Raw genomic sequence first — 13455 nt, forward strand, 5'->3', positions numbered from 1 at the left:
GGCCCAGACAAAGCTCAGACATGTACTCCACTGAACATCTGAGAAGTGACACACACGTCTCATCCAATCTGACAGAGCTTGAGAGTCTGTGTCATGGAAGACGCTGCAGCACAAGACTGTGTGCTACAGGTTAAAGGTTATGGATACTTTGTAACCCATTGTAGTATTCTACATTACATTATGAGATACTTTGGCAGAGGAAATTAGTTGCTAGGAAGATTTTGAATACACTTCCCAGTAGGGATGCACCGATTTATTGGCCGAACATCGGTAGCGGCCGATATTCGCCTCGTTTACTGATATCGGCTTATCGGTAATAAACTTGACTTTCACCGATATCCTTGGCCGATGTTCATATTTGTGGTAAAACCGCTGGGCACGTGCCGCGGCTGAGGGAGCAGTCGCTCCGTCGCCCTCCTCTCCGCGCCGTCGGAGGCTCAGTGTGCGGCACCGGGAGGTCCTCATCCGGTGGCACCTCACGGCGTCACTGGTGGGGGGGCTTTCTTTCTCTTGGACCGCGGGGCGGTGTCCATCGCCGGCGCGGAAGGCGGGCCGTTGGAGGGGACCGGGTACGCGGTCAGCGGCGGCCACTCTGGACGCGTGTCGGGCCCTTCTCGCGGATCACCTCAGCTACGGCGACCGCTGGGGGAACCCTCCGGCTGGCGCCTAGCAGCTGACTGAGAACTGGTGCGGACCAGGGGAATCCGACTGTTTAATTAAAACAAGCATCGCGAAGGGCCACGGTGGGTGTTGACGCGATGTGATTTCTGCCCGACACTAAAAACAGGTAAAACTGAGGAGGGCTTGTTAAGTTCTCTTGACTCACGCAGTGTAACTTGGCGTAAAAAGTATGAGCGTAGCGTCTGTTTAAGTATTTTATTCTCATGTGCAACGGCTCTATTCATCCGTCTCATGCACAGGTAACAAGGGAACTGACAACATACGTCATACACACAGAAGCCGTAACACATCTAATAAAAGGGCAATACTGCTACCGTAAATCAATGAGAAGAGCGTTCCCTATAATGATACTTTAACAGGGCTGTTTTAGACAGGGTAAAAAGGTGCTGTTTTAAATTATCCTTGTGGTATTTTGACCAAAATATGTTACAGACATTTCATTAAGATCCCAAGGAACCATTTCAACTTGCGGTAAAATGGGCATAATATGTCTCTGTTAAATAAAGTTTAGTTAAATCAAAGATTGTTTCATAAATCTGATTCAATCTGTGCTCATTAAAAGATAAGAGTGATGAAGGGCTGAAATTTTTTTAAATAGTGCTTTCTAAATAATGATTTAATTATTTTTCTGGCACAAAAGGGTGAATGAATAACAACAAAAAGAAAATAAACAAATATCGGTATCGGTAATCGGCCAGATTGTTATTTTAAATATCGGTATCGGCCAAGAATTTCCATATCGGTGCATCCCTACTTCCCAGGCATTATGCCATTTGGGGAACTATGAAAGTAGTACTACTATGAATCATGCCTGTAGGTTTGGTTCTTGCCCCTTTATTAGCGGGATTACCCCAAAACTACAGTGGATTTTCCTGGTTTAAGGATGGGACACAGGCCAGAAAGAACAACATTTGGTATTTTCCTGTCCACCGCCAAACCCTTTCTGTAAAATCCATTTGAGTACATGTCTAGAACAGAACCAATCCAACCCATTATTTATGGCTTCTGGCTTCCTTTGAAGGATGTTGTTATGGATCCATTGTCACAAGCTGGATTGTCAGAGAATGCATGTATATCTATCAAAAGTACTACTACAGGTACTGTTAAGTGCATAAAAAGTGTAGGAGTCTAAAAGTAAAGACTTTGAACTGATCAGTGAGTCAATGACATACAGGATATATATACATTTCATAATTTTCTTATGGAGGAATTATTATTTATTTAATTGACTTCTTGATTAACTGAATGAAAATGCAAACACAAGTACAAGAAAACATTTAATTGTTCAACTATAAAGATCACAGCCAATAGCATGCATAGTAACACACAGACACAAAAGTACTTCAAACACTTAAAATATCAAAAGTTCAGAATATGTTCACTCAATTAGAGTTGCAATGCTTATTCAGAGAAGAGAAAGTCAGGTTTGCTGCATCACATTATAGCCCCCTGATAGAACACAATGATACATCTGACAAATTATTCAGATGGGATGAGTCTATCTGGGTTAGGCTGGTAAAAACTAGCTGAAGCGGTTTCTTTCAGTCCATTTTTGTAATGTACTCAGGTCTGAATTTTTCATACTACAAATACGTTTTAGATTCATTTTACACAGGGCTTTAAGGTGACTCAGCAAATGCTCAGACACTTTAATAAAATCATTTAACCATGGCATTTCCATTGTTTTGCAAAGATACTAGAAGAATGCCATTTACAAGTTTCCTTATGCAACTGCTGGCTTTTCCCCCCTCAAGATCATTACTGATGGGAGAAACCTCATGACATAATAACTCCTGTTCATGCAGTATACTCGTTTTTTCTTTCTGAGAAAGCAAGCTCAACCAGTCCATGACCTAAACTCATGACTGACATCTTGTGGCAGTTCTTGTAATTTAAAGGCATTAAGTATAGCATCCACAATAAAATATAAAATAAAAAAAATTAAAATTTATTGTAAAATTAGTCTTTTCTTAAAGACTAATTTAGCTACCTGTTGCTTGGTTTTAAAAAGGAAAAAAAAAAGGCAGTGAACTACAAATACAAATTCTGTTCAATACCAATACATAAAAAATACTGTGAGCATAGCAGTTTTGTATTTAATAAGAAATTTAAATTGAAAACACTTTATTGAAATACTACTACAAAGATAGAAAAATAGTTATAGTATTACAGTTGGCAGCCGACTGGCTGGGCTCAGAGGAGGTGTGATGGTGGCTTGTTGGGAGCAGTGGGATCACATGATAGAGCAGCCTCCCTTGGCAGAGCGAGGGTCTCCCTGCAAAGTGACAACAAACAGTCATGGTACGGGTATCTCCTCCTTTGTGCGATGAGCAACAGGAGCGGCACTGCGAGAGCCCTACAAAATGACCTCCAGCCTGCTACTGGTGTGCATACTTTTGACCAAACGGTCAGAAACAGACCCCATTATGTGGGATGAGGACCCGTTAAGGGTTGAGAGAACACTGTGTCGACGACACCCACATACTTTGTTCGCAAAAAGAACGAAAAAGCTAAAGGAAATACGTTAAAAAGGATATAATAACAATTGATTATTTTTTCCATCAAGAAAAATACTTTGGTGCCCGTTACACCTGTCCCCAAGGTTGAAAAGCCCGGCGCCGACCCTACATTATCTATATTATCGGGAAAATTGAAACCCTTAAAAAGCACAACTTTTCTAAAAAGCACAACTTTTCTAAAAAGCACAACTTTTCTAAAAAGCACAACTTGTGCCGTGACAGGTGCGTTTCAGGCAGATCAGCTCTTCTCACAGCAGCGAGAACTAGTAACTGGACTTGGATCCTAAATCTTATAATGAGTAGTTTCACCTGCTGGTTGAAGAGTTCCTCTTCCTCCTCCACTCCGTCATCTTCCTCGTCCTCGTCCTGTTCTTCTATGGCTGTCTGGTACGTTGTGGTTCTCTTTGCCACCTCCTACGCAAATGCATGTGAAAAACATCCATGAAGTTGTTGTTGTTTTTTTTCCCACTGGGCAGCCTTATTAATCTAATAGTTCTATACTTCTTGGGTGGGACTGTCTGGGACATTTAGAAAATTGCAGGCATATGTTTCAATTGACCTGCTCTTCAGAAATCATTACGGTCAGCAAAAACATACACATATATATATATATATATATATATATATATATATATATATATATATATATATATAAAATTTAGGAGAACTCCTCCAGTCACAACTCCAACTCACATGGAAAATGGTGAAAAAAAATCAATTAAAATCAAATTACTGACTCATTTCTAATTAATAAAAGTCATATAGTCTCTGCTAAAAGTTATTTACATTTTTACCGAAGCAAAAATATTTGAAACTATGCCTTCTGAGTTCAAATCAAATTACATTGCTCTGAAGAAAATGTTAGCCCCTTTCAAAATTTCTTCTATACTGTATATTTGTCAGAATTAAATGTTTCAGATCATCAGAAAGATGACAATTAAATACAAAAGATACTGGAATTAATGAGATTGTTGATGTTTTTAATTTTTACTAAAACTTGTTAAGTGAAAAAGTGGATATCTCAAGGGGCAAATAGTTTTTCACAAATCTACCAGACAGCTTATTTTTTGCCCTGAACTTTATTTCCAGTAAACTTTAAATCTTACAATCCTGTAGGTGGTGAATGAATGAATGTGAGTGTGTAAATGGTTTTGTATTTATATAGAGCTTTTCTAGTCTTGATGACCACTCAAAGCTCTTTACAGTACAGTTTGACATTCACCCATACAGTGCATCGTGTGTGTACATACCTCTCCCTGAGGGTTGATCAGCAGCACATGGACGTCCTCGCCTGAAGCCCAGGAGGACTGGTTCTTCCAAAGCAAGTCTGTGGGAGGTTTGGAGCTCACACCAGCATCAGACGCCCACACCTGCACAAAAACAAGCACATTAGTCTTAAAAAAGCCCCAAGAAACCTCCTAATATTCAACCCAATATAACATCAACTGACGAAGAACATACACTACTGATATCAGTCAGTTCTTTCCTGTATTAGTGGTTCAAAAGCAAGCCAGAAAAAGGACAAAAATAGATATACGTTTCTGGTTTGATGAATGTATATCATCCTTAAATAAAAGATTCAGAATGCTGTTGACTGGACAGACAGCTTCTAACATGAATCCATGGCCAGTTTCACAGACCAGGTTTAGATTTAGCCAGGAGGAGGCATAATGTTTACGAGTTAAACTACAACATTGAAATGGCTTTCCTGAGCTCAGCTTACGTCTGGCTTAGTTTTTCTCAGAGACTTAGAAGTCCTGCAGTAAGGTAGGGCTAAGTCTCGTAAGGTCAGGTATGAGCACATGCTGTTTGTGTAATGGTCTTCATAAGACAAATACATGTTAAAAGTTTTAAGCAATTCTAGGTTCAGCTGAAAAGGATTAGAACCTAAGACAAACACTTACCGTGACTTTCTGGCCAGCCTTCAGAATATATTTGGGAGTAAAATTGTAAGTGGCTGTAGCATTTCCAGTAGTCTTGATCAATTCAAACCCCCCCATGGCCTGGTCCTGAGACAAACAATGGTAAAATGGGTGTTATATTCTACTGTTACATCGAAAGAAAAAAAAAAAAAAAAAAAAAAAAAAAAAAATCAGGGACTCACCTCATCTCCACTGTGCTGGAGGCAAATGAACTTGCCATCAGTATCAATTTCATCAATGCAGATGGATCCTGTGGCTGAAGCAGAGTGAGCAATGGACACAGAGCTGCTGGCTTCTTGTTCCTCCACATCAACACGCTTCCTCTTTCCTCGAGTGGTCTGCAGGCTGCGGCTGCTGGACGAGGCTCTTGACACCGTGACACGTGATGAAGGACTGGGAGACAGTTTCAGTCTAGAAACACACACACACAGACCACAGTTAGATATCTGATGGTCTTCTGTATTTTATGGCATTTGTAACATTATTTTGACTATGAAGGACATAGGACACAGTTTTCAGCACGGTAACTCTGTGTGAAGTGACAGTGAGTCTGGATGATCCTCCTGCTGTTCTGTGTCATCCTGCTCACAGAATGACACATCAAGCTGGAGGAGAGTAGCGCTGCAGCAATAGACAGATTAAATCAACTTAAATTCCTATATGGATATATTTGGAAACAAATTGCATCATTGGGTTGATGGGTCATCAGTGGATCCTAACAACAACAAAAGGAGGGTAATTTTATAATGTCGCGATTCCTGTTATTTTGCATGACTTGACTCCATTTCTGTAGGTGCATGGCTATCTGAGTGAACATACCGTCCTCTGGAATGAGAGTCCACTGCTGTATTGGAAAGGCAACATGTACCGCTTCTGTATCCTAGCCAAAGCAGCACGCAAGTACCTCTCAGCTTCATGCATATCAGTCAACAGTGACACTCTTCTCTGATTAAGTAAAAGTTGTTGAAGAAAAGAAAAATAGGATCCTATGCGAAAAAGCAGAAATGCTTATCTTGGTAAAAGAAAGAATGCTGCAATTCAAGTAGCATTTTTTCAGTGTTGAGTACATTTACTTAAGAATATAAAGTGGGAAAATTGCACAGAACACAGTGTCTTTCATACATTTCGGTAAACTTTATAAGTGAGGATAAAGTGAGGACATGTTTCAATTTGATTTATTTAGCCTTGAGATGAACTTGAAAGAGGTTTTGTATTTTGATAAGTGTGCTGTGCATATTGGCAAATTTAATTAGTCATAAAAGCTTTTCAGGATATTTAGTTATGTGGTAAATTTTTCTAAGATGCAAGTTAACATTATCATTAAGTCATACACTTGCTACAATTTAGAAAAGTGGCAACCATTAGTTACTTGTGTTTTTCATTGTGGCCCTTTAACTTCTTGAGAGATGATATATGGAATGTTAGCTGAAATTAGGTAGAAGAGACACTGGAGTATAATATTATATTTCTTGCCATTATTCAAAGACAGTCTAAAGTGAATCAGCAATATTTGATGAAATATATATTTACATTCCCTATGACCATTTATAAAAACATTTAAGTGATGTGGCATTGTCTTAACTTGTCATCTATACCAGATATGACTTCTTGTCTGGGTTCAGAAAGAACTAATTTGGTGTCAGAAACAGAGAGGAAACTTATCTGATGTGATCACAATTTGCAACATTTGCCGTTCCTCACCTTTCTTCTTCTCCTTCCAGAAGTTTGCGGTAGGCGTTGATCTCCATGTCGAGGGCAAGTTTAACGTCAAGCAACTGTTCGTACTCATTGAGTTGTTGCTGCATCTTTGCCTGGATCTCCATCAATTCGCGTTCTTTGTCTGCCATCAACTTGCGGCTTTTGTCTTTCTCTTGAGACAATGCAGACTCCAGCTCCATAATACGATCACGCCAACCACGGGTCTGAATACAAACATGGTCATAGAGGGAGGTAGCAGTAAGGCATGTGTCACAGGTCATGCCAACACTTAATCATGTGTTTAACATGCTTCAATTCCATAATAGCAGAGATGAAATATTTATCCAATGAAGAATCAGTGAATCAGAAGTTGTATTTGTTATCTTGAGTTTTTCCTGTATTTTTTTATTGATGGGTAAATTTACATACTTTGAAATAAGTAATGTGAACATAAACCTGGATCCAGAAAATTATCCTTTGATAATCCTGTGTATGAATGATTGACCCAATATTTTATAGAAAGGGGAGCAGAGGACTGTTTTATAATTAAAACAGATTGTTTTCACAGCTTTACAAATAGAAACATAAGTGATAGCATATTGATGGTCTGACAATCAAACTAACTTCAGCCCTGTCCGTCATAGAAACTTGAGCTAGACTTCCTGCATTATCATTTGTCTCACCAGTAGCTAATGCAACATGCCCCCCCAGTGCTAGTTAATAAGGAAGATAAAATGTTAACCTCCTTCTGCAATCCTGTCAGCTGGGCACAGAGGCTCTCAATCCTCCCAGAGGACTCTCTGAGCTCTTCTCTAGCCACGTTGGCTGAAGCTCCGTTCATCTCAGACAACCGATGCAGATCCTCCAGCTGGAAAAAAACAGATGATTCTAGTCAGCAACATAAACGTTGTTTCCTTCTCATCACACTTAAGGGAACTGAGCAGTCAGTCACTTCCTGACATACAGGAAGTTGCTCATGTTGTGTTTGCCATGTTGGCTTACTCGATTTTAAATAGTAAGAGTGACGTAGACTTGTTTACATGCACACTATGAATTAGGACAGCATATGGTTGTATTTTTGCATTCATCTTTTCAGTGATCAGTCTAAATGTTCTTTTCTTATTCATGTTCTGAAGGACTAGACAAACATGCAAACAGCAAAATGAACCAATCTTTTTTAATTCACTGTTGTGCTTAAGTTAACACATGCAGTTATTTCACATATGCACTATACACTGCATATGTTGCTCATCATCCACATCAGTTAAGATCACACCTTGTCAGACAATTGATTAATAATTCTTTGTCTAACAAAATCCAATCTTGTCACACTCAGTTCATGCCCTGTTATGTCTTTACAGCTTAGATAAGTTGAGCTCACCAAGTATTGGTGTTTAATTGTTACAAGCATAAAGGGAGTGGATGTCAGTGGAAGAGTGGGGAGAGAGGACAGTCAGGACACACTCATTTACGCATGATGGCAATGTCAGTGGTCTTTAGAGTATGTAGGATCTCAGGGGACTAAACTCTTTGAAACTAAGCCCTGTGTAGTGATTAAAGATGGAAAGCAGCTGGGATCAATCATAGCTGGAAAAGTGCAGCTACCCTAATAGAAAATAGAATAACAGATACTAGCACAAAACGAAAAAAAAGAGAGAGAAGCAGCTGTGTCTGCATACACCACCGCCATTCAGAAGAAGTGCTTTGTACTTTGTGTTTCAACATGACAATGACCCTGAGCCCAGAGCTTTTTTTCACAGAGCTTGACCAGCCTGCACAAAGCCCTGACCTCAACCCTTCTTCCTCTGGCATGAACGATCACATTTAACATGTAATGGATTAGCAAATGAATGGAGATTCTACTGTACTGAAACTTTTAAAGTTAAGCAAAGTTATAAAGTGAGTGCGTGATTTCCTACTTTGGCCATGTAGGTGCCCTCCATGTTGTCCTTGTATATCTTGATCTGCTCCTCATTCTGAGCCCTCATGTCAGTCAGGGCCTCGGTCAGTTTATATTCATACTCCTCTTTCCGCCCAGAGTCCACCTCCACGAGTCGGGTCTCGTAGCGCTGCCGGGCCTCTTTAACTTCCTGTAACACAGCACAGAGTCAGCACTGTTTCACCCTGTCCTAATTGATTCAAGTCAATTGAGATTAGTTTGCAAAAACAAAAGAAATTAATATTTTCTTCTAATGAATTAGATAACCATTTGTTGCAGTCCTCTAGAAAATGATGATGCTTCTGCTGTTGTCGGAGACGTCTGTTCGGTTTTATCAACTAATCTCCGGTACTCACCTCTTCATGCATGCTCTTACGGAAGTCCTTGTCCTCAGTCAGACTCTGGCAGCGATTTTCCAAGTCAACGCGCAGAAGCATTTCATCTGAAAGGTGCTTTTTGGTCTGAGTGAGACCTGTATCCAGCTGGTGACACACACAAAAAGGCAGTGCTTTAAAAATAAGTCTGGATGAATGTAAAATGGATCTCAAATTTAATATGGACAGAATAGCATTCAAGAAAAACTAAATATGACAGGGAAGCACTAGTGAAAGAATCAGATAGAAGTAGACAACACTTACAACTACACTTTAAATAGCCACAATTAATCTTTCTGTATCACTCCATTAGTGTCCAAACGAACAGTTAAGACACACAGATCTTTAGAGTCTGCATATTTATGTCAGTAGTGAAGTACCTCCTGCAGCTCTTCTCGCATGTCAGTCATGGTGGCCTCCAGGCCCCTCTTCTCAGACAGTGCTGTAGCCAGCATAGCTTCTTTGGAGTTGAGCTGAGCCTCCAAGTCCTTCAACCTGGCCTGGGCTCCTGCTGCCTCCGAGTCCTTCTTGTGGTAGCTGGAACGAGGCAAAGGCACGTTGAGTTTGTGTAGATGATAGTGTGTGATGCTGGTGTCGGCTTGAGATACCTAAAACTCAAAAAGATTGTCATCAAGGACCTAAGCCACACCTGAACAATGGCAATCAAAGGTATGTAAACTCTTTTTAGCTTGACCTGGTTTTCTGCATTAATTGGTCATTAGATGTCGCCAGATCTTCCTCTAAGTCACAAGTATGGACAAACACAATGTCGTAGGGGATGTTCATAAATTACTTGCAGATCCTCCTCACTTTCTGACAAAACACTTACACACAACAAGGGAGCGAGCAGAGACAGTGAACCAGGTCAAAAGTAGAAAAAGTATTCCCCATCCCAGAACATATATTTTTTCATTGACATATTGAGTTGAAGGTGACTATGCTGCTGACGGCTTTACTGTTGCTGATCTAGATGCATTATTTCTTCATGTTTTAAATATTTTTCTCCATGAACATTTTTTGAAAATGTTTATTTATAAAGACACGCAGGATTTCTATATCCTAGTCATAAGCCTGGGTTAACTATATAAAGTCTTTCAGTGGGTTTGTGAGCAAAGAGGACATTTTTTTCTCATGGTGTGCCTCTAGGTTAAACGGTTGTGGGACTGCCCCTAAAGTGTACAAACTATGAGTGGAATGTAGAATGGTATGTCCACTTTCTCACGTGTTACTGAAAAACATTAGCTAGGAGAGGCCAGGCTCTCACTTCACAGAACAGTTATTAAACTAGTAAAGCTACCAAACATACTTTAGAAAGTGATCATACAGATTTGTCAAGAATAACATCAGAGCTGTATATTCCAAAACTGCTCCTGTTATTGTATATCTTATTGCATCTTAAGTTTTCAGTCAACACAGGGACAATTATAAATTGGCCAGAGAAATTTTAGGATTCACACAGGCATTATGGTTACATTTTTACTGCATGCATGCACATTAAAAAGAGAAAGGCCAGAAAGGATTAGAAAGGCCAAATGGGTTCCTTGTATTGATGAAAACATCAACATAACAATTTTAACTGAATGATTAAACTAAATAAGTACATTAAAAATATCTTTGACTTGTCTTCTGATGATGAGCAAACACATAACTATCTGTTATTTCATCAAACTGACCAGACACAATCCACAATTTTAAATACAACAGAGTACACTGCACAGCTTCCAGGATTTATCAGAAAACATACATGAGTGATATAGACCAAACCAGTTGGACACCGTCCAGTTTCATTCAGTCACTCGAATATGAAAGTGCGCTGTAGCCTTCAACAGCAAATAACCTTAAGTTATTGAATAAACAAACAGCTCCCGCCCTGTTTTAAAGATAATGTGCAACACTATCTACATAATGGTTGTATTGTCCACTCTAGCTGGTGTTGTTGCAGCTGCTGGAAACACCTGCTCAACTGGGACAAATGTCCGGAAGATGAACAAATACTCACAACATATGCTGCCAGGTGCCAGCCCAGTAGCACCGGTACATGCATCTTAACTCAGAGCAGGAGTGTGTCCATTTTATACAGTTCATCTCTTCTGTATGCATTATGTTCGAAGCATGTAATTAATAATAATGTATAATTGCAATACAGCAATTCCAACGGTTCAATCTCCAGCCTGTGTTAACCAAACAGCTGTTCTGTTGGAGATCGTCATGGGCCTCTGAAAGCCAAGTAAACCCAGCAGGTACAATTGTTTTAGAACTTGTGCAGCCCTACGGTGCAGTCAGAAAACCCTTCACTCCATCGGATTCAAGCAAGACACAACCAAGTAGTACAACACTGCATACAGTTACTTCTGAAGTGACACTTTTAGCCTCAGAGCTACAAAGTCCAAATCCTGTGACTCCATTAGAAAGAAGAAAAAAAAACACCCATCGATAATAACAAATAATTGCTCAGTTTTTACTCGGCTTAATTGTACAGTTGGTCAACTAGCAGATCTTTTACTTCAGGGAACACAGAAGAATCTCCACAGTTTCCCGGAGGAAACTTTGCACATTGTCTCCTCATGCAGTTTGACAGCTGTGACATTTGCTGCTGCCAAGATCTCCAGGATATACAGAAATTCACCATACCCATGTGAGTTTTTCTACCTTTGTATGTACAGTCTATGGTCTCTAGTCATGTTTATTAATACATGGGTATTGTCTCTATACAATGTAAATTTTAGACAATTTAGACGAAAGGTTTCTTGTGTACACAGCAAAACCAAAATACTGTTTTAAAAAACAATGTCATATTTTTCTAATTAAACAATAGAATCCCTTCATCTTGTGCTGGTGTTTCTTATTCTAGAAAGATCCCGGTTGTTTGACCCTAGAGGCTCCATGTGACTAACCTTCTAGGGAGCGGACTCATTCTGATTAAACCACGGATCAATTACTCCAAACGAAACTGATACCAACAACTGATTGGATCTTTTATTTATTTAGGATTAGTTAGAGAAAAAGTTCACTTTAAAAGACTAACAGTAGTGAGTTTCAGCTTCAACGCAGATAATGGTGGATGAGTAATGACTAGAATTGTTCGTTAATTTAAAAGATCAATGTTGTGATTACATCAAATCTACATTTGCCGTTGAATGTTTAACTCTTGTTTGGGTGGAGTCCGACTGACGCTCTCTCCCCTGAACAGAGTTCCGTGCGTGATGGATCAATTGGGGCTAGAAAATCAAAAGTCAGCTGCAGCTTCACACTCGTCTGCAGGCGTCCCTGTCTGTGTCAGACCGTATGGCACAATTCAAGTGCTGAAAGGCTTACTTGTGGAGAAGCTGCTCATTCTCGGACTTGAATTTCCCCAGCTCAATCTGCAGCCATGCCCGCTCCTTGGACGAGTCATCCAAACACCTCCTGGCGTCGGCTAGCTCGGTCTCATACAGGGCTTTCAGTCCAGTTACCTCCCTGCTCCGGACGTCTTCCTTTTCGCTAATTTGCTGATGGAGTACGCTGTTTTCAGACTCCAAACTGCGGACCGTATCGATGTAGTGTGCCAGGCGGTCGTTGAGGTCCCTGAGTTGATGTTTCTCCTGCAATCTGGTGATCCTGGTCGGACTAAGCGGTGTGCCGCTACCGCACGTGCTTCTCTGGCCGGTCGGAGTTGCGGCCGCGGTCGCCATTTGTACAAGAGGAGCTAAAAAACCGGAATAAAAGATACAAAGGAACCGGACCAGGGCACAACTTGTGCTGGTATAACAGTTTGTATTTCGGCGGTAAACAACCGGCACTTCCGAAAACTACCCTGGAAGTGAATGTCTTCTATTCTTCACAGAATGAAAGGGGGTTTGGCTTCCTAACATGGCGGCTCATTGAAATGTTGACAATGTGACTGACTGGCCAATGGGGTGGCTCGACGCAATGCGCTTCTCAACTTCTGGGTTGACTTGTAAATAACGACGAGGTAGGCCGATTAACTCCCGAGCGGGCGGAGACGATTTCCACGACAGACTGACTAATGGCTAACTCCGTTATTTGAACCTCGGTGTCCCGGTGTCAATAACGAACAGCGCTTTCCATAATGGCCACAGTTTTACTATCTTCAGCCTTCTCTGTGCTCAGAGACTCTGGCTGCGTCCAGAAAGTCCGAATAACCTCGTTCACTAACCGCTACAAGGGAAGATGTGAAGGATAAGCTGTGAGGAGTAAGGAAAGGAAAGCAAATTTTCGGGGTAAATCCGACTCTACTGACACTCATTGTTAAAATAACCTTATTTATACCAGAAGATACGCACGAGATGTGCAGTACTCTTGGGTGAGCGCTGACAATTATG

The 13455-nt window shown here is 40.5% G+C and overlaps 1 protein-coding gene across 1 annotated transcript; it reads right to left on the reverse strand.

Annotated features, from left to right (window-relative positions):
* Window positions 1-1945: 1945 nt before the first annotated feature.
* On the reverse strand, window positions 1946-12974 carry lmnb1 (lamin B1). The gene is made up of 11 exons (XM_053411396.1): window positions 12449-12974; window positions 9514-9670; window positions 9116-9241; window positions 8740-8910; window positions 7563-7688; window positions 6824-7044; window positions 5305-5533; window positions 5105-5209; window positions 4451-4570; window positions 3510-3614; window positions 1946-2956 (listed from the first exon to the last, which is right to left on the reverse strand). Exons 1-11 carry the CDS (start codon window positions 12802-12804, stop codon window positions 2915-2917), a joined length of 1758 nt encoding a protein of 585 aa, XP_053267371.1. The 5' UTR covers window positions 12805-12974; the 3' UTR covers window positions 1946-2914.
* Window positions 12975-13455: the final 481 nt, after the last annotated feature.

This window comes from Pleuronectes platessa, chromosome 19 (assembly GCF_947347685.1).
Source record: "Pleuronectes platessa chromosome 19, fPlePla1.1, whole genome shotgun sequence".
Classification (NCBI taxonomy): domain Eukaryota; kingdom Metazoa; phylum Chordata; class Actinopteri; order Pleuronectiformes; family Pleuronectidae; genus Pleuronectes; species Pleuronectes platessa.